The 22,777-nt window shown below is 56.8% G+C and overlaps 10 protein-coding genes across 10 annotated transcripts; 6 read left to right on the plus strand and 4 right to left on the minus strand.

The window, feature by feature from the left end:
• Positions 1–115: 115 nt before the first annotated feature.
• On the plus strand, positions 116–1,822 carry KRP23_6711 (Neutral amino acid transporter B(0); the record flags this gene model as incomplete). Its single annotated transcript, XM_067891938.1, has 1 exon — positions 116–1,822. One exon carries the CDS (start codon positions 116–118, stop codon positions 1,820–1,822), a length of 1,707 nt encoding a protein of 568 aa, XP_067746245.1.
• A 634-nt stretch (positions 1,823–2,456) lies between these two features.
• On the plus strand, positions 2,457–4,640 carry KRP23_6712 (putative sphingolipid transporter spinster-like protein 1; the record flags this gene model as incomplete). Its single annotated transcript, XM_067891939.1, has 1 exon — positions 2,457–4,640. The coding sequence occupies one exon, from the start codon at positions 2,457–2,459 to the stop codon at positions 4,638–4,640; it is 2,184 nt and encodes a 727-aa protein (XP_067746246.1).
• A 152-nt stretch (positions 4,641–4,792) lies between these two features.
• Positions 4,793–8,478, minus strand: KRP23_6713 (COP9 signalosome complex subunit 2; the record flags this gene model as incomplete). The annotated part of the gene is made up of 7 exons (XM_067891940.1): positions 4,793–5,443; positions 5,508–5,621; positions 5,688–5,756; positions 5,827–6,381; positions 7,439–8,267; positions 8,345–8,395; positions 8,468–8,478. The coding sequence occupies 7 exons, from the start codon at positions 8,476–8,478 to the stop codon at positions 4,793–4,795; spliced, it is 2,280 nt and encodes a 759-aa protein (XP_067746247.1).
• A 1,227-nt stretch (positions 8,479–9,705) lies between these two features.
• On the plus strand, positions 9,706–11,832 carry KRP23_6714 (Scavenger receptor class B member 1; the record flags this gene model as incomplete). The annotated part of the gene is made up of 1 exon (XM_067891941.1): positions 9,706–11,832. One exon carries the CDS (start codon positions 9,706–9,708, stop codon positions 11,830–11,832), a length of 2,127 nt encoding a protein of 708 aa, XP_067746248.1.
• A 1,009-nt stretch (positions 11,833–12,841) lies between these two features.
• KRP23_6715 (Scavenger receptor class B member 1) lies at positions 12,842–15,031 on the plus strand (the record flags this gene model as incomplete). Its single annotated transcript, XM_067891942.1, has 1 exon — positions 12,842–15,031. The coding sequence occupies one exon, from the start codon at positions 12,842–12,844 to the stop codon at positions 15,029–15,031; it is 2,190 nt and encodes a 729-aa protein (XP_067746249.1).
• Positions 15,032–15,284: 253 nt separating this feature from the next.
• Positions 15,285–16,001, minus strand: KRP23_6716 (Membrane-associated progesterone receptor component 1; the record flags this gene model as incomplete). Its single annotated transcript, XM_067891943.1, has 1 exon — positions 15,285–16,001. One exon carries the CDS (start codon positions 15,999–16,001, stop codon positions 15,285–15,287), a length of 717 nt encoding a protein of 238 aa, XP_067746250.1.
• A 181-nt stretch (positions 16,002–16,182) lies between these two features.
• KRP23_6717 (putative steroid-binding protein 3) lies at positions 16,183–16,965 on the minus strand (the record flags this gene model as incomplete). Its single annotated transcript, XM_067891944.1, has 1 exon — positions 16,183–16,965. One exon carries the CDS (start codon positions 16,963–16,965, stop codon positions 16,183–16,185), a length of 783 nt encoding a protein of 260 aa, XP_067746251.1.
• A 260-nt stretch (positions 16,966–17,225) lies between these two features.
• On the minus strand, positions 17,226–18,458 carry KRP23_6718 (uncharacterized protein; the record flags this gene model as incomplete). The annotated part of the gene is made up of 5 exons (XM_067891945.1): positions 17,226–17,658; positions 17,733–17,872; positions 17,931–18,195; positions 18,263–18,317; positions 18,389–18,458. 5 exons carry the CDS (start codon positions 18,456–18,458, stop codon positions 17,226–17,228), a joined length of 963 nt encoding a protein of 320 aa, XP_067746252.1.
• Positions 18,459–18,741: 283 nt separating this feature from the next.
• KRP23_6719 (uncharacterized protein) lies at positions 18,742–19,369 on the plus strand (the record flags this gene model as incomplete). The annotated part of the gene is made up of 2 exons (XM_067891946.1): positions 18,742–19,282; positions 19,356–19,369. 2 exons carry the CDS (start codon positions 18,742–18,744, stop codon positions 19,367–19,369), a joined length of 555 nt encoding a protein of 184 aa, XP_067746253.1.
• Positions 19,370–20,543: 1,174 nt separating this feature from the next.
• KRP23_6720 (RxLR effector protein SFI6) lies at positions 20,544–20,933 on the plus strand (the record flags this gene model as incomplete). Its single annotated transcript, XM_067895876.1, has 1 exon — positions 20,544–20,933. One exon carries the CDS (start codon positions 20,544–20,546, stop codon positions 20,931–20,933), a length of 390 nt encoding a protein of 129 aa, XP_067746254.1.
• Positions 20,934–22,777: the final 1,844 nt, after the last annotated feature.

Raw genomic sequence — 22,777 nt, forward strand, 5'->3', positions numbered from 1 at the left:
CGCATCTCGCCCACGTGGCGAAATGGGAGAGTATTTTTGCGCGTGTATATTAGATGGGGATGACCAAAATGTTTGACGCACTTCTCGTGTTCCTCCGTCGCCCGAGAGCCAAGTCATGGAGAACAAGGCTCGACTCGATGACTTGAGCACGCCGCCCGGGACGCCGTCAGGACCCAGCCAGTTCTACAATGACAACGGGTTCTCGTACAAGCACTCAGAGTCGCATACGCCATCCCTCAAGAGCGACATGCGCATCGGAGACCCCATGATGGAAGTCATACAGACCGACCTCAACAACCCGTCGACCATGTTCATCTCGCTGTACAACCAGCGAAGTACCCGCATCGGGTACGTTCTCGCGGCAGCAGGAGTCGGCATTGGTCTCGGTATCCTGTTCGCGCATCTCGAGGTCAATGGCGCCTACGCGAAGTGGATCTCCATGCCCGGCGACCTCTTCATCGCCGCGCTCAGGTGCCTCATCGGCCCCATGGTGTTCTGCAGTATCGTTGGCTGCATCGGCCAACTCGTAGAGGCGGGAAAGGCGGCATCCGTCGGTGGCCGCATTATGAGCTACTTCGCGCTTTGCTCCGTGGTATCGTCGGGCACGGGTGTAGCTTTCGGCGTGCTGTTCTCGCCGTTCTTCATCCAGCAAATGAAAGGAAGCGATTCGGATGTGGTAACGGAACTGCGCATGCACTGCTGGAACGGCGACGTGCTGTCCATAGCCAAAGGTGCCGGCTTGGCCTGCGTCAAGGACACGAACGCGACCGAGCTGACGAGTATTCTAGCGCTCAACGATACCAGCAGCAACTTCGCGACAGCCACGGAAACGTACTCGAACATTGACGTCTCGCAGCAGCTCTTCGCAATTCTGAACGAGATTATCCCGTCCAACATGATGAAGGCGTTTGCCAGTGCGTCTACCATGGGCGTGATCACGCTCGCCATCTTCTTCGGCGTTGCAGTCGTCATGAGCCACGAACGCACCAAGCGGCATATCGCGGCTGGCGCAGGCCCGGCAGGGACCAGCAAGGCCGACATCCATGTGAACCACCTCTTGCTGCTCATCAACCACGGCGGCCTCGTGTGTCAGCTCATGATCAACTCGGTGGTGAAGCTCATCCCGTTCGCCATCGTGTCCATGATCGCCGGATCGATGGCCCAATACACTTCGTCCATGGACCTCGTTGAAAGTGTGGGCTTCCTCATCGTGGCGTTGGCGCTGGCGCTGATCACGCTCACGTACGGCATCATGGGGACCGCTCTGTTCCTGACCACGCGGGTGAACGTCTTCCGGTACTTGCGCCACATTATCCCGGCCCAAGTCTTCATTTTCGGTTGCTCGTCCTCGATCGCCACGCTGCCCATGACGATGCGCTGCGTGGACTCGACGCGAGAGGTTTCGTACGCGCTGTCTCGGTTCTTGCTGCCGCTGGGCGCCACCAGTAACTTGAACGGCAGCGCCTGCTACATGACGCTGGCCTGCGTGTTCATGGCCAAAGTTGGCGGCTACGGACACCTGCTGACCCCGCTACGCTACGCTCTGCTAGTGCTGGTGGGCGCCATCGCCTCGTTCGGTGTGGCGCCCGTGCCGCACTCCGGTTTGGTCATGGCCATCACGGTGTGGCACACGGTCTTCAACATGGACGTGCCGCCGGTGTTCTCGCTGCTCGTAGGCGCCGACTGGCTGCTGAACCGCATGCGGGCCATCGTGAACATCACCAACGACACGATTCTGCTCCGCATCATCGCCGACCAGTGCGACGAGACCACCATAACCGAGCTCGAGCTCGAGGCGCAGCCGACACACATAGCCCACTGATATTTATTCTCTTTCACCAATACCATCCACGCGTTTGATTGCCGCATGTAGGCAAGTTTTCGTCAGTTGAAGTTGTCACCGGACTTGACAACCTGTAGGGATAGGATAGATACGTCGGACAGGTTGTTTTGAGCAAGTGGAGGTGGTCTGGGGGCCACAACAACTAATGTTACAATAAATTAATTCCTTATGGACGAGTTTCGGTCTAGTGCACTCGACTCAGTTCTTATGTCAAGGTAACACGTTGGACGTATTACAGTAATGCAAGTAGCGGGATGTCCGTACGTTTATCAGACCAGGGTGAAACTGCAGTTTGGTAGAGACCGACGACATCTGTTGGGCAGTCGCAAACGAGTGCCTGCCAGACGGAGATGAAAATGCCTGTTTTGCAATGAACTGCTTTGCCCGCAGTGCTCGCAGCACTCCAGTCGTGCTGGCCTGAATCGCCCCAAGAAAAAATTGGCAGAAAACGGCGGTGTCCGGTTTCAACTGCCGCCTACTCAATCCAGGTAGCGTGCGACAAGTGGCAAGTTAGTCTGGACAAGCCTCAAACTTTTCATATCCTGCAGTGCAAGAGGCACGAAACGGCAGAGGAAAATAAGGGGAAGAAGCAGACGCCGTCCCGTTCCCAGTCATGGGGAGCTTCTTGGCGCTCACCAAGGCCGAGCGCCGCGAGCGCTACATGCAGAAGACGCGCGCCGAGGCCGGCTACCTGTTCAAGTACCTCATCCTGACGCAGATCGTCGTGTACCTCGAGGCCGGCGCCATCCCGTGTCTGCTGGACCAGCTCAGCGTGTCGCTCAGTCTGGACGCCACGCAGCAGGGCGCGCTGGGCGGCGTCGTGTACCTGGCGCTGAGCGCCGCGTCTCCACTCTGCGCCTTCTTCCTGCACCGCTTCAGTCCGCGGCTCGTGCTGGGACTCAGTCTCCTGGCCAACAACGTGGCCGTCCTGATGCTGGCGCTCACGCCCACAGGCTTCGCGTGGAGCGCCAACATGCTAATCCTCGCACGGGCGGCTGTGGGCTTCACGCAGGCTTTTCCCTGCATCTACACGCCCCTGTGGGTGGACGAGTACGCGCCTCGGGAGAAGGTGGCCGGCTGGATGAGCTACCTGCAGGGCAGTGTACCCATGGGCGTCATGCTCGGCTACTTTGCAGGCACCGTGAGCAACTGGATCGTGCCCGAGAGCTTCTCGCTCATTCAGACGTGGCGCTGGCCCTTCCTGCTGCAGTTCGTAGCGCTGCTGCCAATTAATGTAGCCATCTTCTTCGTGCCCAAGAAACACCTCGTGATCCGCAGCGACAACGACCGAGACGCAGTGGGCAGCGGAGGCACCGAGAGCGCGAGTGCCAGCTCCTCGGACGGCTGCGCGGACGACAGGCAGTCGGTTGAAGTGCCGGAGGAGACGACGTCCAAGGGGAGTGCACAGGACGGTCAGCAGAACCAGCAGGACGAAGGAGATGGAACCCACAGCGAGCTCGAGCCGCTCAACAGCAGTCGCGCAGGATTCCTGAGCGCTCGAGGCAGGTCTGGCTTCGGCCTGCACAGCTTCCTGGACGAGACAGTCGCCGGCACGCCCATGAGCTCGAGGTCCACGACGTATCACGACGAAGAGGACGCACTGCTGGCCAGTGCGAGCATGTACGGGGTCAGCAACCAGCGCAGCTTCCGCCAGCTGCACCAAAACCAGCAGTATCACTTCGGGCATTGCGAGGATGACGTCGGCGCGTCGGCTCTGCGACGCAGTATGATTCGACCTCCGAGCATGCGTGGAATCACCCACGGATCGCTGTTGGATGCAGTTGCGAACGAGCTGGAGAACGGTGATGCTGCCGCCAGGGCCCCCCTCGCGATCGCAACGTCTCCCATTAACACGAAGGCTGCGGGAAGCGAGGAGGTTGTGGCTACCGTTCAGCGCGTGTCGCCGGTCGCCAAGAAGGACTCGCACTTGTCGTCCACCTACGGCGCCTTGGACACAGCCATTACGCCGATGAGATCTCCGCGAATGTCCCCGCGGATGAGCATGCTGGAAGCTTCGATCCTCGAGGAAGAGTTCATCGAGGTGTACGAGCAGGGCGCTTTCTCGGACGGCGTGTACGAACTGCTGCACATCCCCGTGTTCTGTTTGATTGTGTTCGGCCTCACGACGGTGTACTTCGTCGTCACGGGCGTGCAATACTGGAGCACGATTTTCATGATCAAGTCGCTGCATGCGTCCAAGTATCTTGTCAACGCGCTCTTCGTTGTCGTTTCCGGCACAGGACCGATCCTGGGCGTGTTCTTCGGTGGCTGGCTCATCGACAGATGCGGAGGGTATATCGGCGTGGAGCAGCGGGCCAAGGCTCTGGGTATCTGCATGATCCTGGGCCTCACAGCCTTTGCGATTTCCTCAGTGACGACGTTCTTCGACGACGTCTATATCACTGCTGGTTTCCTCTGGCTGTTGCTCTTTTTCGGAGGCGCCATCCTGCCGGCGTGCACGGGCATCTTCATCTCGGTCGTGCCAGCTGAGCACCGGGCGCTTGCCTCGTCGTTCTCCGTGATGATCTTCAACCTGTTCGGCTACTCACTCTCGCCCTACCTCACGGGGCTGATTATGGAGTGGGTGATTTCGCAGCAGGGGCAGCCCAACACGTACTTCGAGTTCTGTGACGAGGCCTGCGCGTACCGGATTGGATTCCGCTTCTGCCTGTGCTGGTCCGTGTGGTCCGTGCTGTGCATCGGCTCTGCATGGCATATCGCGTCTCGGAAGGCAGAGGAAGCTCGCCAGGTCCAGCACTTCTACGCCGCTCAGCGTCCAGCAGTAGCAGAGTGCTGAGTTGCATCGCGCGAAGATCAACGCAGGCTTAGTATAGGACCCTACGCTGTGGCGGCGAGCGAGAGCTTGCATGCACATACAAATATCGGCCACACGCAGCCAGAAAGACTACCCAGAAGCTATGTAAAAAGTTGTTTTCCCTTTTCCCACCTTCACATGCCAGTGCTGATGCGGTCCAGCGTAACCAAGTGGAACTTCTCAAAGGCATCGCACCAGCTTTGAATGGACGTCTGAAACTTTTCCTCGGGCTTGCGGTCCAGCAGCACGAGCGTGTGGCGGACCTGGTCAATTCGAGCCTCGATTTTCTTGTCCAGCACGAGCGCGGACAGCAGCGACTCCACCTCGGAGATGGGGATCCCGTTCAGCTCGCGTGCAATGTATAGCGTGTCCATGGTGCGGTACGGCTTGACGATCTTGAGCAGCACCTTGCTACGGATTGTGCGCAGCAGGCTGTCGATGTAGTGCTTGATGAAGGGGTCGTCCATGATAGCCTCCTGGTTGCGGTTCAGCACCTGCTCGAAAGTCTTGATCTCGTCGCGCAGGAACGCGTCCGTCAGCTTGGTCATGGCCACGATTTCCTTATCGTTTTCGTAGGGCTTGGCCTCCTGCGAGTCAAACACGTTTACTTGCGACTCGCTCAGCATGTTGGCCAGCACCAGGTACTTCAAGCACTGAAGCCGCCGCGGCTCGCCAGCTTCATCGTAGCTCTTGAATCCCGAGAAGAAATCGCTGCGGGCCTTGTCCCACTCGCGCTGCATCATGTACATCTTGCCGCCGCACTCGTGGATGACGCCGATGATTTTCTGCCGGCATTAAAAAAACGACGTCAAAAAAAAGATTATCAACGATATCCCGCCAGTTCCTTACCGGATGCGCCACGCCCGACTTGGTGCGCAGAGCCTTCTCGTAGATGGAAACCAGCTTCTTGTTGTCCTTCTGAGCAGTGTACATCTGAATCTGCAGTGCGTACACTTCCAGCAGCTGCACATTTCACAACTTCATGAAAACTCCAAAAAAACATTAAAAAAAAACGGATGTCTCTCTCACCTGCGAGTTTTTCCTCACTCCGTCGTCTGCGTCTTCGTCACTGCACGACGCCAGCAGCTCCTTGATAATCTGCATCCACCAGCAGCAGCAGCCAGTCAGTTATTATAATAACTACTGTCGGAACCTGCCTGGTGCCCACCTTACTCAGCCGCGAAAAGTCTCCGATCTCGTACAGCAGGTTCCCCAGCTTGACGCTCGTCTTGAACCAGAGACGTTCATTACGCGCCTCCTTGAGCGTCTCGAGCGTCGTCTCGTAGAACTTCTGCAGGACGTCCCAGCTCTTGCTCGTAGATACAAAATCCAGGATGCTGTTGATGCCCTTCTCCCCCACGTTGCGCGTCACCGCCGTCTTGGTGTAGCCCAGCAGCTCCTCGTACGTGCGCATGGCCGCGTCGTGGCGCTGCAGCTCGAACAGCAGCTTGACCGTCCGCTTGAGCGCCTTGAAGCCCCAATCCGACTGCTCGGTCTGCAGCGCCAGCACTTGCCCTAGCGCCTCGAGCGCCGCCTCCCGCTGCGGCGGCTCACCCTCCAGCAGCTGCTTGGCCGAGTAGTAGGCGTTCTCGATTTGCACGTGCAGGTCCGCGGCCTCGGCGTCCTCCATGTCCTCGTCCTCATCGCTGTAGTCGAAGTCGTACTCCTCCTCCGAGGACGCCATGATGACACGGCAGCTCAATTGATGCAGGTCAAAGAACGTCTTCCATGGACGATATCATAGTACACAGGGTAGTCATTTTGTGATGAAAAGTAGGGATGATGAGACGATAAAGACAAGATGCACTTATAGTGAAGAGGATGTGATACATGGTGTTCTGCAAAATATGATTTGATTTGATTTGTGAAGCAGTGTATTATTTTGTAGAGGTATGTAGCCATCTTCACTGAAGGTATAAAATATGCACGTATGGTATCACCAGGACTTCGAGTGGCTCCATCTAAGCATGCCAGTATCCAGCTTGCACCATGAGTTCTGGATGGAGATTGTGCCAACCTTCCACCAGTGGTGCGTACAGCTCTGGGTGAGAGCGTTGGAAAGAAACAGGGTCCTAATATGAACATCGTCTGTGTTAGTACATCGCTCTTTGGATTCGTACACATGCATCAGTAGAATGTCATCTTACCTCGGCAAAGCAGACGAATATCGTGGCGACAGAGCTGCTGATGACGGCAAGCGGCGTGAATGCAACACCGGTACCTACGACGAACCCTATGATCGTCAAGACCGCTGCAGAAAAAAATAATTAGCGAAATTATTGAACGGGGCTCTCGTATGAAAGCTTTCGTACCGGTACTCCCTTGGAATTTGACTGCATCGGTCAGCTCGGCTATCATCGCTCCAAAGCAAGCACAAATGAGGCCTGTATGAGGAAAACAAGAGTACTCCCGGTTAATTGTTGATCTGTCTGCCTACCAGATCAACAACGTACCAACTCCGATCGCTGTGAACCTGATCACAATCCGGACAAGATCGCCATTAAAAAAAGCGCTAAATCCACGCTGGCGAAACAAGTGGGAGACAGCGCTGCCTGCTTTCATGAAGCTATAACCGTAGACACCGACGTAGACATACGCCCAGCGATTGAGGTATTCCATGATCGTCTCAAGCCAAGATAAAACGCATTCGGCAAGGCAAGCACCCACGCCTCCTCTTTTGCGACTCTGTTTCGCTGACTGTGCATTATACAACATACAGCTTCGGCTATTAGCAGGGCTTCCTCGTAGTAAAAAAAACAACTCAAGGCAGTGCGTCTTACCGCATGGAGGGTCTGCAGGATTGCAACGACTAGCGAGCCAAAACAGATCGACCCGAACGATGTCGTCATGGCGCGCTTCAGAGACGCACTCACAGCACTTGCCGACTCCGTGTGGTACCAGAAAGTTGCAACGGTCCCCGCAACGGTAGTGTGCACAATGTTCTTGAATACCTGAACACCCCAGTAGAACGACAGCAAGAGGACGAAGTACGGCCAGGAAGTGCCCCTCGATGTTTTGCCCGCGGATTCATCCGAAGTCGTGCCAGAAGATTTCTCGGCTATCTTGTAGGCGACTCCTAGCAGCGCCAGACCCCACACCACCACCCAAACACACTGCACAATGGCGAACACCAGCGACACAGCATAGATCGATCTGTTTTTCGCTGTGGCAGCTGCGGCTACACGCAAATGAGCTACTGCAAGCGGTATGCGGGGCTTCACGCTGCGCACATAACAATAGCTCAGGGCTGCAATGACCACGCCAATGGTTGTAAGGAACATATCGGCGATAGCGATGCCAATGACAGCGACCGCCACCGCCGCCACCAGGTTGAACACGAGTACAAACATGATCACTCCGCGAGCGTACGATGCGATCACCTTCGTCATCACCAGTGCAAGAAACATCGCGATAACCGCTAAGCCCGACGCAATGCCCACTACTGCTTTCATGTCGTTGCCCGAGAGTAAATCGTCCAAGTCGTCGTTGTTTTCCACTGCCTTGACTCCCCACGTAGCCATGAGGATGGAAATGACGCCAATGTTCACCACAAAGAGGATCGCGAACGGCCAGTCCTGGTAGCCAGCTTGTGTTTTCTCCACCGCTGCTCTACAATACGCACACACAGCATCAGCCATCCATAACTTTGGAGAATAACTATCAGGCGGGCTGCATCGAGTACGTACGGTTTAAGGGCGTTGACCAAGGGCGCTATTTGGACACCCCATTCATCGTCTCTAGAAGACAGGAAACATGTTTATCAGTTCTAGAGCAGGCCATACACATGCAGACAACGAAGACAGTCGCACGGTTTGATCATCGGATGCTGGGCACCAACGTTGCTTTATCCTCGACGCGCTCGAAAGAAATACTGATTTTACACCGCCAACGTAGCAGCATCAACTCACAAGCCTACAAATAGCAACCAAGTCCTGGTACACATACCAGCGCTCCTAACCGACGTCTGTAAATACCGTGAGATCAAATAGAGGCCACGTAACCACCACCACCACTGTAAATACCGTGTCGTCCAGACTTCGTGCTATTTGACGAGCACAAGCAACCATCACCAACTTCACGAAACAACTCCAAAATTGCATGAAAACCTGGTCCAAATTGCGGATTCTCTCTGATGAAACCATGAAGAGCTGGCGGAGTGAAAGACTCGCGACAGTATGCACACTACAAGAGCTAAACGCAAGCCGGGGAACTGTGTTTGATGTTTGGTGTCCACGTTTCTGGTGGGAGATGCTATAATGAAGGAGCAGCGTTTCGAATGCAGCTCCAGCTATAATAGCAGGTGCAGAAGCCCAAGGAATGATCTGATAAGATTTTTGATTTTGGTTGTTGTGCCAAACGGCTTGGCTCAAACTTCGCCACCGCCATGTAAGTCGGCTCTCATCTCGAGGCTTCTGCGCAGCATGCTGCCACAACAAAAAGAGCCTTGAACGTACCGCGAACTTCAAACGGTTGAAGTTTGATCGGCTGCAGGCGGTCAGGACGTAACGGTACTTGAAGCTACCATACGTCACCGGCTGGCACGGCACCACCATCTGACATTAATCGCCTGGGAATTAAAAAGGCAACGTCAAAGTCTCATTTGGCACCTGCAATGCAGGCTGCATGACGTCGATCACCAGGGCAGGCCAGCGATTCGCCTTGTCTGGGCTGTCGCGTAGCTTTACCGCGCCACACGCTGTCTGTGGCACCGCCCAGCTCGAGTGAGAACCAGTCGATGCCGATTTGGCATCTTTTGTTCGAATGTACAGCGGCGATTTGCTGACCGCCATCTGCTGATGGTTTGACTGGCAACTTGACTGCTCTGCGCTTTCTCCGCGCCAAGTGCAACCCGTGTCTCGTAGCAATTTGCTTGATGACTCCAATGCCGATCCCGAAGTTTTCTTACGCCCCGCTATTTTACCTGATCGCTTTCGTCATCCCAGCTCGTTTGCAGCGACTGGTAGGGCAGCCAGTTCTCACGACGTCGGTCCTCATCATTCCTGGATTTCCGGTCTTCGCCCGACAACTTCGGCTTTGACCTCGAACCATGGCAGAGTCTCCGCAGACGGAATACCTCGAGAAGGACCAACAGCGTAGCCGCCGCGGCTGCTGCTCGCTCGGATGGGTTCTCGTCGTCACCGGAGCTTTCATCGCGGTGATCGGTCTGCTCTACGGGACGGTGGTGCCCGCTGTGGCCGACAATGCCGTCAAGGACGGCGTGGTGAGCTGTGACGCCTCGGACGGCGCGGAGGAGAACTATATCGACCCGTACGGCGACTGCGACGACTGCACGCCTTACCACTACAGCCTGCACATGATGAACGCGACGAACGCTGAGGCCTACCTAGCCGGAGAAGCCGACACCCTCCAGGTCCGTGAAATGGGCCCGTACACGTACCGCCGCCGCCAGCTCAAGCTGAACGTGACCTTCTTCGACGACGGCAACCGCGTCAGCTTCAAGCAGTACACGTACCACACGTTCGTGGCCGACTTGAGCTGCGACGGATGCTCAGACCAGGACCAAGTCACGGCTCTGGACTCGGGCTACATGAGCGTCATCGCGCAGGCCGGTGGCGAAGCGGCGTTCTTGGTGCGGCTTGCACTGGGCTCGTTCGCCGCCAGCAGCAACACCAGCGAGGCCGTCAGTATCGTGGCGGAGAACGGGCCGCAAATGATGCGTTGGGTCAACGGGCTCAACTCGATGGACCCGGAGGCCATGCGTGCGGTGAGCAACAACAGCGCCGTGCTGAGCTTCCTCGCCACGGGACCGACCGCCATCGCCGACCTGGACTTGACGGGCTTTGCCTACAACGGACTCTTCGCCAAGCGCACGGTGTCGCAGTGGGCTTTGGGATACCCGAGTCTGCTCGCTGGTCTGGGTCTTGGCTCCAACTACGTCAACTTGTGCGCGGTGGACGGCGGGCTGAACGAACAGTGCGCTGCATGCACTTCCAGTACCAGTGACGAGTGTCTCGCGATCTGGGGCGAGTGCAACCGATGCGCGCGCGGCGCCAGGGTTGTTGCTGTCAACGCCGAGACCTGCGCCATCATCGAGGCCACGTACGCCGCCGCGTACGGTGCCGAGGAGGCCGCCAGCTTCGCTGCGAGCACGTGCCAGCTCTGCAGCTCGCTGGGCCTGTGTACCGCCCCACTTCCGGGCATTGTCGAGTCCAGCGGACGCAACTACACCACGACGGCTCCCAACGCGACGAGTCTGGGCACGTACACCCTGCGAACGGGGTGCGACGACGAGGACTACATTAGCGAGTACGAGACGTACGACGGCTACACGAGCACCGCGCTGTGGGTCGACCTGGGCGAGCGGCGTAACCCGACGCTGACAGAGCTGGCAGCCTTCGCCAGCTACGGCAACTGCGCGGCCCAAACGTCCAACCTCACGTGCAGCCCTGTGCGTGGCAACGACGCCACCGGCATCGCCCCCGGAGGCGTGGGCATCTCGGGCTTCGAGGACGAGGTCTCGCTCGAGAGCTTCAACATCTACCTGAGCCAGGGCCGCCAGAACCTCACGCTGTTCAACCAGCACGACGAGGTCGAGTACGATGGGATCACGCTGCACCGCTTCCGGCCGTCGACCTCGCTACTGACGGCGACCGACGCCAACGCGGACATGGGCACGGCCTACCCGGTGGACGGCGTGCAGTCCATGGCCTTCACCTCGGGCTTCCTGGCCTTTGTGTCGTACCCGATGTTCCTCTACGGCAACGAGTCGCTCACGCAGACCGTAGAGATCACCATGAGCGACGGCGTGCAGGTGGGCCAGGACACGCTGTACGACAGCGCCGGCGCGCTGCAGAGCGCGTACTCGGAAAAGTACGAGACGTTCCTGGACGTCGAGGCTGGCACGGGCCGCACCATGCGCGCGTCCAAGCGGCTGATGGCGTCGTACGCGCTGTCGCCGTCCACCAGCAACAGCTCGTTCGCCATGAGCGACGTGCTGTACCCGACGCTGCCGACGGAGGTGGTGATCCCCATCTACTGGGGCGAGGAGGGCTCCACCATCTCGGACTCGCGCGTGGACGACTACGACTCGCTCGTGACGCTGTTCAACTCGATGCTGCCCGTGCTCATCGTGGGGCTCGTGGTGGGCGTGGCGCTCGTGGCGGCCGGCGTCTTCATCGTGCGACGCCGCCGGCAGCAGGCCACCAAGGCGTAATTCAAGTTATCACGGACGTAGCTAGAGGTGCTTGATGCTTGCTTAGTTACGCGTAACGCTCAAAACACCACCATATTCACGACACTGCGATGAGGTTACACCGCGGCACGCAAGCGTCTGATTCTTGTTGCTTGACATTCTTAGCCGCGCTGGTCTCGTTGAAGCCACCACCGCTGCATACGGCAATGAGTCTTCCGTACACGGACATGGCACTGCACCTTGGTCGGCGATGGCCCGACGACGCTGTCGAGACTGCTGCGGGGAAACTTTGCCAGAGGGCTCGCTTCGAGAATGGATCGCTTCCCGCAAGTGATGACTCTAGTTTCTCCGACACCAATCTGCAGAGCTCTCGTTGAGCTCTCTACGCCTACGCATCCCTCCGGTAGGTGACCACATCGACCGATCGTCAAAGGCACTCGACATGCGTGTACAACATGGGGGTAAGGCCGACGCCTCAGACCGTGGCCGCACCGTTTCGCAAGTCGATCTTGGCCTGGTAATGCACGCTCGTTGACACATTTCCATCACGAAGGGGGATGGAACTCAGGATTGCCACGATTGCCGACGCTCAACCTTCCTGCTCGCCGAGTGCTACAAGCACCTCAGCTATCTGCTACTTTAGCGCACTGTGAATATCGCGAGCAGGCGGGACCGTTGTGCTGCAACCTGCACCTGTACCATCAAGTTTCGTTTGACAACCAAGAGGCCGACAAGACCATGATCGCTGCTGGACCCCGTCGGCGTGCATATGTCCCGGCATCGCCAATCTGTGCCATCATGTCGAGTACCACTGCGCCACGAAAGTGAGTCTGGGGCCCGATGCAACTACATGTACCGCCTGCTGAGATGAGCTCTGCTGTTCCTCTAAGGACGTTGCCACTTGCAACGACTGACTTCTACATGCCTCCGCCAAGCGTAACGAGAGCGATCGCTGTTGCTGGCCCTACTGCCCGATCCTCAATTGCGAATTTGCCATCTTCCGCCGACAACTCCGACACCTCCACTTGCCATGGCAACGAACACTCCGAGAGCGCAGAGCAACGCCGCCTTTGAGCAGTTCGAGAAGGGCTCGCCCACCGCCTTTCCAAAACTCGAGGAGCCCCTCACGCCACGCCGCCGCTGGTGCGGCAACCAGAAGGTTTGGGCCATCGTACTCATGGTCGTGGGCTCGTTGACAGCCATCCTCGGCATCCTGTACGGCACCGCTCTGCCTGCGTACGTCAGCTCGGCCGTAAACGACCAAGTGGTGAGCTGCTCCGACGACGACGTGGCCAAGGAGGTGTACCTGGACCCGTACGGAGACTGCGACGACTGCTCGCCCTACTACGTGTCCGTCTACATGCTCAACGCCACCAACGCCGAGGACTACCTCGCCTCCAACGCCAAGCTGCAAGTCCAAGAGATGGGCCCGTACGTCTACCGCCGCCGCGAGATCAAGCTGGACGTGTCCCTCTCGGACGACGCCTCCACCGTCACCTACAAGACGTACACGTACCACACGTACGTGGCCGACAAGAGCTGCGACGGGTGCTCCGACTCGGACGAGATCGTGAGCTTCGATACCGGGTACTTCAGTGTCATCGCGGCCACCGGCGGGGAGTTCAACCTGCTCGCTTTGATCGCCTCTGCGTCCTTCGCCTCGAACGAAAGCGCGACTGCAATTACAAAGACCATCACCGAGAACGGCGAGCAGATGATGCGCTGGATGAACGGCCTCAACTCGCTGGACTCCGTTGCCATGAAGACGGTGACCGACAACAATGCCGTGGTTTCTTTCCTAGCCGGCGGTCCAGAGACCATCGCCGACTTGGATCTCTCCGGCTTCGCGTACAACGGCATCTTCGCCAAGCGCACGGCGTCGCAGTGGGCACTGGGCTACCCGAGTCTGCTGGCCGGCCTCATCTTGGGTTCCAACTACCTCCAGACATGCGAGACCGGCATGAACGCCCAGTGTGAGTCTTGCAGCGGCGACGACTGCGTGGCCATTGCGGCGGACTGCGCGCAGTGCACCAAGGGTGCGGCCGTCGTGGCAGTCAACAACGTCACGTGTGCCACGATCGAGTCCATCTACGCTGCCGAATACGGCGCCACGGAAGCGGCCAGCTTCGTCGCGACCACGTGCGGACTCTGTGAGAGCTTGGGTCTGTGTGCTGCGCCTCTTCCTGGCATCGCCGAGAGCTCTGGCATGGACTACTCAACGACTGCCCCCGATGCGTCATCTCTCAGCGCCTACGTTAAGCGCACGGGCTGCGACGACCTGAGCAAGATCGGCGAGTACGAGCAGTACGACGGCATCACCGTCGCACCTGTGTGGGTGGATCTGGGCGAGCGCCGAAACCCGACGCTGGCTGAGATCATCGCGTTCATGAGCTACGCCAACTGCGCCGCACCCGTCGCCAACATCACGTGCTTCAACGTGTCGGGCACGGACGGCTCCGCGCTCAAGCCCGGCGGCGTGACGATCAACGGCATGGCCAAGCACACCACCGCCGACGCCTTCAACTCGTACGAGGGCGCGGCCGAGATCTACATCGCCATCTCGAGCATGGACACGGAAGTGGACTTCGACGGCGTCTCGCTGCACCGCTTTGGCACGCCCAGCGACACGTTTGACTACACGAACGAGGGCGCTGCCATCGGCACGGGGATCCCGGTCAACGGACTGCACCAGCTGAGCTTCGTCACGGGCTTCCTGTCGTACATGTCCGGTCCGTTTTTCATCTACGGCGACACGTCGCTGCTCGAGGCCGTGGAGATGACCAACGCCAACGGCACGCTCATGACAGCCGACGCCATGTACGAGTCGGACGGCAACCTCGTCGAGAGCCTCCACAGCTCGTACGGCACCTTCGTGGACATCGAGTCGGGCACAGGTCAGACCATGAGCGCTCGCAAGCGGTCGCAGGTCTCGTACGCGGTAGCCGCCTCAACGTCCGTGGCAAACGCATCCATGAGCGACATGCTGTGGCCCACGCTGCCGACCGAGGTGGTGCTGCCCACGTACTGGGTGCAGGAGGCCGGCGAGGCCAAGGACAGCGTCGTGGACACGTTCAAGAGCACGCTCGCCCTCGTCAAGACGTTCCTGCCGGGTCTCATCGTGCTCATCATTGTGGGCGCCGCCGAACTCAGCGGAGGCGTCTTCCTCTGGCGTCGACACAAGCAGAAGCTGGCGTCGCTGCACTACAGCAGCCCCATCTAAAGCGCCACAGCCTGTACACACCAAGAAGCCACCTCAGCGTAATGTATAGCCTCCGTAACGATTGAAATTCCACCTCGATGCTTCGTACCTCTTGCTTGACCTTCGTGTCCGTCGGCAAATGCAACTGTGAGACCGAGTCGTGCGTGGTGATAGTCTCGGGCCGATTGCGGCCGGCGTAAACGCTCGCGACGATGACTTCGCCTTCCTGTTCTACGGCAACCGCCACACGTTCATTTGATTTAGCTTGTCTGCCTTACTGCCTGAGCCTGCCCACGACCGCGTACTTGCCCTCGAAGCGCTTGACCCAGTCGTCCAGGGTCTTGCGCTGCTCGGGCGTGAGCTCCTGGATCGATGGGTTCTCTAGCGCCTCCTCCTCCAACGACATGCAGGCCAGCGCTTTGGACGCGTCTCGGCCGGCGAATTGGCCGTACATGCCGTCGGGGCCGTAAAACTCGAGCCCGTTCATCGTCACGTCATACAGGACGCCGTTGATGCCCACGAGAATGGTCTGGCGCGCATTGTCCACCCCGTTGAAAGGCAGCAGCTCCTGCACGCTCAGCCGCAGGTTGGCATCCACCAGCCGCCCCACGTTCGTGTACTTGTGCTCGTCGCTCCGGAACTTGTCCAGCCACTCGTCCAGCGTCTGGAGCTGCGCTGGAGTCAAGTCACTCAGGTCCAGCGTCGCCAACTCCTCGGCGTCGTCCAATTTGCCCGAGGCGAGCGCCCGCGTGACGTCTTTGCCCGCCAGCGCGGCGTATTTGCCCGACGGCCCGTACACTTCTCGACTGGAGCTCACATCGTAGATTTCGCTCTTGACGGAGATGTATATGGGGTCTTTGCCCTCTGCTCCTCCGTTGAAAATGGCGAGCTGCTCCACAGTCAAGTGCCGACGACCGGGCGGCTCCTTCGACCCACCAGAGGTCGGTAATGAGTTGGGTCCGGCCGGCGGCGTGCCCACTGCGTTGCCCATGTCCGCGTTGGAGCTGGCTGGCTGGTTGGTTTCTGAAGCACTCGAGTGAATGGATACGCAGAGCACTAAACATAGCGAGCAGCATGAGAATGCAGACCAGGAAACCCCCGCTGTTGCACGACAACGCTGCACGTTAGCAGCCACCGCTCTCTTAAGCACTTACGACTGACATCAAGTCCTTCTACTGGATGAGCTTGCCGACCACCGGGTATTTCTCCTTGAACTTATCCTCCCACTTGTTGAGCGTGTCTTGCTGCTGCTCCGTGATGCCCTCGAGCGTCGGGTTGTCCAGGTACTCGTCGAGGAAGGACATGCAGGCGAGCGAGCGGGAGCAGTCGCGGCCCGCGAACTGCTTGTAGCCTCCCTCCGGTCCATAGTGCTGGAGTCCGTCCAGCGTCACGTCGTAGATGTTGCCCTTGACCGCCACGTAGACGGTCTTGCGCGGGTCGTCGACGCCGTTGAAGGGCCGGAGCTGCTCGAGCGTCAGGTCGCGGCGCCGCAGCACGCGCCCCACGTTCGGGTAGCTGTTGTAGACGGAGAACTTGGTGACCCAGTCGTTGAGCGTCTCCTTGTCCATGAAGCTCAGGTCCGACAGCTCGGTGCTGTCCAGGTCCTCCTTCTCGAACGACATCTTGGCCAGCGCGCGCGACGCGTCCCGGCCCGCGAACAGGTGGTAGCCCTCCCCTGGCCCGTAGAAGTCACGCTTGCGGCTCACGTCGTACACCTCGTCCAGCACGGCGATGTAGATGGGCTGTTCGTCATCCCCGTTGAAGGGCAGCAGCTCCTCGGGCGTGAAGAAGCGGCGCTCGAGGGGCTTCTCGCGCTCGGCCTTGAGCGCCTCCTGCCGCGCCTTGGCCACCTCGTACGCACGCTGCTGGGCCGCATCCGCGCGCGCGTTCAAGTACTTGACGGCCATCACGGCGGCTACGGCCACCCCCGCGCCCACGAACAAGTTGCTGTCCATCTTCTCCACGTGCGCTCCACTGGCTTGAACTGCGAATAAGTGTCCGTCAGCGTGGTTTCGACGGTTGAGTATGACGTATGACGGTGCATAGGCTGACCTTCACTCCGGCAACTTCAACAAGAACATTGCCATCATGCAAAGTACACGAATACGAAGTGACGCTGAGGAATGCTCAATTCATGCAGTTTATGTGAGGTGAAAGGTGGATGGATTTCTCTCACTTGAGCCTCTCAAATCCACATGCCCTCTCGAGTCGCCTTTTACGTCGTTTTCTTGCTCGAGCCACTGAAAGCACTCAGGTCCACAAGCTCGGGGGCGAACAGACCAGCCGAAGCGAACCCCATGAACCAGGCAAACGGCCCTAGGAAAGGCACCTGCAGCATGTAGCAGAACACGAGGCCAAAGCCCAGTCGCGCGGCATCGCTTCCACTTTGGTGCCAATCGCGCTGCTCCGCGTGACGATCGTGGTCTTCACTGTCGATTTCCATGTCGGTCAACAAGTCGGTGCTGACGTTGGGATCGCCGTCCTTTGCTGCTGACTTGAGACGAGCGATAATGGGATCAAAGAGTTCTCGAATCATAGCTCGCGAGTCTAGCCACATGTGGACGAGCTGCAGTGCTGCCTCACGGGTCGCTGGAAAGACGAACGCCACGAAGATAGGGACCAGAAACGCCACCTCCATGTGCCGGATGCTGTCGTAGATGGCAGAAGAGGAAATACGCTGTCAGTTAAAACTAGCTTTTGACCGTAAGAACAGCTAACGCACCGATAACCAAACTGCGCGATGGGGATCAGCACTCCCAGCAGCGGTTTAGCCACCAGGGCCACGAGCCCGAAGCCAAGCTGGCGTAGTCCGAAGCGCATCAGGTGGCGGACGTACTCCCAGTCCCAGTAAATCGCTTTTTTCTACGAGCACAAGCAGTCAGCTCTGTCCATATAAATCGCCCCGTGACGTCTTCTTCACCTGTCGGATCTGCTTGGCAAGCGCTGCATCTCTCGTCGCCAAGCCCGCGAAAAAGGCGTTCTCGAACATATTGACGCTGAAGTAGCGACACACTCCGATGAGCAGGAACGGGACGGTCGAGGCTGCCGCATAGCGGAAGGCGCGCACACTGGCGTCCACCGTCTCCGGGCTGAGGAAGAGCATGCTGATCCACTCGATGGGCAGCAGCAGCCCGTGCAGCACGACGGACAGCACGAAGGCCATGATCAGCAGCACCTTCATGCTCCTTGCAGTAGACAATGACGTTAGACCTGGAGAACGTAGGGGCGACTGCAACTTTCTCTCGTATTCACCTCCAGAACTCGTCGCGCACTTCAGTGTCCGCCAACGCTCGGAACGTTCCCGATACTGCAGCGTAGGAGGGCGAGTTAGAGCGCACAAGAGATATGGACTTAAAGAGGAGACGCAGGACTACCCACCGGCGGCCGTCGCGCCGTATAAGAAGCGCTTGCTGCGCGCCACGAGCTGCGTCTTCGTCGGTGTCTCCATGATGAGGATGATTGGCAAATGAGATATGGCAGATACTTCTTGAAGTGACATGTTTCTTGACTGTGTCTCGATTAATTAATACAAATATCAACATGTTTGTACCAGAAGATGCAATTCTTCCAGTTTATGTGGCACACATAATCTTGACCTTGACCATATCATTCAAATCGCAAGTACACTGCTCGAGAGGCTCATCAAGCTGCTTCTGACTCCTTTTGTCCAACTTCTACATGGGCTGCTGGTCAACGTTGGGCAGAGGCTGCGAGGCATTCTTGTCGGAGAGATGCAGCCCTCCTCTCCGCCGTCAGGCGGGTCTCTGAGCTCGCTCGCGGCTCCTCGGCTGCTGCCGCTGTTCCTCGGGGTCTTCGGTGGCGGCTTTGTGTCTCTGGGCGTGGCGCTGGCAGGCGTGCGCTCCGCCGTGGCCGTTCGCTGGCTGCTGCGGCTGCCCGGAGACCTGCTGCTCAACGCGTTCGTGGGTCTCACGCTGCCAGTCACGGGGCTACATGCCGTCGCCACAGGCTCGCGCGTGACACGCGGAGCCAAGACGCAGCAGACGCGGTGGTTGCAAATCGCAGGAGCAACCCTCGGGGGGTTCGCGCTGTCCACGTTGCTCGCGAGCGTGCTGGGCGTGTTGCTGGCCATGGCGCTGCAGAGCATAGTCCCGAACAGCGCGAGCTTGGCGCAAGTGTGGGGGCTTCCCTCGGGCGCGTCCGTGGCGTTTGTGTGTCCCGGGGAAGCGGCCAACGGATCCGTGGCGCTGCAGAGCGACGGAACGCTCAAGTGCTCGGCAAACGCGACCACTTTCGTGCTGGACGATGTGGCGCGTACGTTTGTGGTGCCCTCGCCCACACCATCATTCTGGCGCGCGACAGCCAAACGGCTTGCCCTCGTGACCAGATCACGGAACATGATTCCATCGTGCGTGAGGACGCACACGGATTCCAGTTTGTCCCCGTTGATCTTGGTTTGTTGCTCGGCCACATCCACCAAGCAGAACGACTTCTGATTCAGTTGTCCACAAGGGAGCTTAGATGAATATGTCTCTCAGCTTGAGATCATGGCAGCCGCAAACTTGTTGATGCGGTCGCCTCTGCGCTGCAGCCCTTCTTGCACGCGGATGTTCGTAAGTTTTTCTTGGTGCTCATCACGCCGGACGCGGACTGCGTGTTGAGCACGGGGTCGCTCGTGAAGGGGTTGGTGATGAAGCTCACGCTCACGCCCACGCCCACGCCCACGCACTCGTGCAGCACGGTCGTGGAGAAAGAGGAAGCTGGTGCTCCGGCAGTACGTTTCTGCGCTCGTGCAAATTTATAATACATATAGATACACCTCTCAGATTTTATTTTCTGTTGATCGGGAACTACATGTACCGGGAACGGGAACCAAAACCTTTTTTTTTTTTTAAACGTTTACGGGGTTTACGTCCCCATCACTAGATGTATTACATCCTCCTTTCTTTTCTTACCGGAATTTCCCAACAAGTTGTTGGCAACAACCGCACCCCTTCTCCTTCCTGAGCTCCAGCTGCTGAAAACGTCGACACCACCGCTATTAATATAGTAATAAGTAGCACCTGGTGCAAAGGAGGCCTCCTCCACACCGCACAAAGCAACAATAGGATCACATCTTGCGCAAGAGAGTTCATATAGGAAAAATAAACACACGCACGAGTTTGTTAGCACCAGTTTTATTAACCAAAGCTAACGAAGAGGCTATGCTAATAAAACATTGTCGTCGTCTCGAACACTTGTGGTGGCAGTACCCGCACATGTAAACTAAATCTAAAGCACTGGTTGTGTCATAGCTCATCATGTTCGCTGGGACATGATGCAGGATCGTTGCATGTACGTCCGATTTCTGTTAGTGTATACTATATTTCATTGCACCAGTAATCACGGAAACTGAGGTGTACATGTATTGGGATCGTGCCTTACGAAATACTAGTATGTACCAGTAGGGCTAAAAGAACAACCATTTAGCCTGTCGCTTCATTTGAGCTACTTGAGAGGGCGACGTACAACTGCCGCATTTCTCATTCCGCAATTTCTCCTCCAGTCCTCAAGACCCAACAACCAACGTCCAGCCATGCGTCTCTTCAACACGACCCTTGTGGTTCTTGCGGCCGTCCTTCTTGCAAGTGGCACAGCTGTGTCAAAGGCCGATCAAGCCAGTGTGTCGAACGTGGACGTTGTTCACTCCTCGCATGTTCTCGCTGGTGAGGATAAGAGATTTCTTCGAAGCCACCAAACGACGGATGACGAAGGCAAACATCCCGAACACGACGAGGAAGAGAGGAAATTTGGTGAGAAGCTGTTTGCCGCGTTGAAACTACAGAAGATGCAGAACGATCCAAATTACCGCTTCAAGGTGTTCGGACGATGGAAAAAATATAGCTATTCCGCGGCAGACGTCGAAAAGCATGTGCCGAATAGTCTCTTCGATAAGTACGCAGCGTACAGGCGTATGCATGGCTAAGAGGCGAATTTCAAGTAGCCAGGACTTGAAGCACGCCCCACAATGCCACCTAAAGGAGGTCACGATAAGGGGGAGGGCTCTATCGCCTCGCTGCGCTCTAACGTATCTGGGAAACGCGAACGCGGTACTGTAGAAGAAAACTCGTCTATGGCTAGTTGATAACACAAATAGAGGTTCTCTTCAAACGACCCACTTAAAAGCTTTTTAATCCGACGGTACTAAGTATGGGGAAATCGAGCGTTGTAGATTCACTTAAGAAAATATTATCCGCGCGTCAAATGCATAATTGTGAAGGTACACTCATCTCATTCCAAAGACGAAAACCAACATCAAGAACATCAATCTCTTTTTTTTGTCGTGTCGTGGTGGCGCACTACCCTCCGACTCGAAGAGTCTAAGGAGTAATACTTTACTGTAGCAGATGGATGCGAGGTAAACTATATGGATTCGATGTAAACTAGGAGAAGGAGGCACGGCAGTATATCCATCCTGATAAATAAAGTTATTAACATACACTCGCCAGAGCAATACGAAGATCTTATAACAAGGCCCGCATCAAAGCAGCTCAGAAGAGCTACTATCAGCGCACACGCGAAGCTCGTTTAGCCTATCAAAAAGGCTACGATAAAATGAATAGGGACCAGATTTGAGCTCGTAAGCGTAAGCCCAAACCCGAACTTAACGTAGGGGAATCCGTACTTAGTATCGAACTTAACTAAAGAAAACAAATGATGAAAAAGTCGCCAGTGATATGAAGTCGATCCTAGTATTGTGATCGGCGACTGTTTTGTCCTTTCCAAATGTCCTTTTAATTGGACCTTCGAGGGCGAGGGTAACGCATTAATTTAAGGCAATCAGTGATTACATTCGGGGTATAATTCGGAGTTGTCAATATTAAATAAGGTCGGTTATGTTGTGTGGCTTTGCCGTAGAGACGGAGCCACCAGTCATTGTTCAGAATTCCCTAGATGTACTCGGCAGATTTTCGCTGGAGAGCAATATAACTACACTAAGCTTAATAGCCACCAGCTGTACCTGCTTTGCGTATTGGCTTGGCTTCATCAAGAGTTTCATGTCGGGCCAAGTCGTCTTCGTAGAGTAGCTATTCAGAGCCGAGATCACCTTCGCCTCAGCTATTGACTAGACCTTCTCAAAGCTATCATGCTCTTCGTCAATCCTAGTTCTGCTAGTCTGTCAAAACTCCCAATCCTTACTTCGACTCTCTGCGTTTATATATGTTGTGGACGCTCCGAATGCGCAGCCAAGCATGGGCATTCTGTGGGAGTTACTTATAAATCGGTTGGAGAGGACGCTGATAAAACAGAATTCAAATCTAAGAATTATTGTGATCACCAGGTTTTTTGTCCCTGGCAAAATGGTATCACTAAAGGGTTCCGGACGGATTTATGTTGAGTGAAATCAGCGTTTCAAAGGGTGATAAATCGGAGTACAAAACAGGATAAAAGAACGTAATAAAGGGAACTTCAAAACGGCCGATTAGCCTGAAACCGGCTGGGGGAATTCAACACGACTGGCCATGCTGACGCTGGAAAGCGAGACCACCAGTTCCGTTCATACGCAAGACCTACATTTGGATGTATGCCTCCGACTTTCGATGGAGAGCTGTCGTGCTCCACTATGTGTACGCGATTCCATGCGAGCGCGTTGCCAGAATATTTGGGGTTGCGGGGCGCACTGTACGGCGATGGTACGCCTTATTCAAGAAGTCAGGCGACGTGCTACCTGGCCAACGCGCGGCACAAGGACGACATGCACCTGAGCTGGTCGACTTTATTGCTGACTACGTGAAGGAACACCCAACCTTCTTCGTGGAAGAGTTGCAA

Source organism: Phytophthora ramorum, assembly GCF_020800215.1.
Source record: "Phytophthora ramorum isolate Pr-102 chromosome Unknown Phyram_PR-102_s0005, whole genome shotgun sequence".
NCBI classification, from domain to species: Eukaryota; Oomycota; class Peronosporomycetes; order Peronosporales; family Peronosporaceae; genus Phytophthora; species Phytophthora ramorum.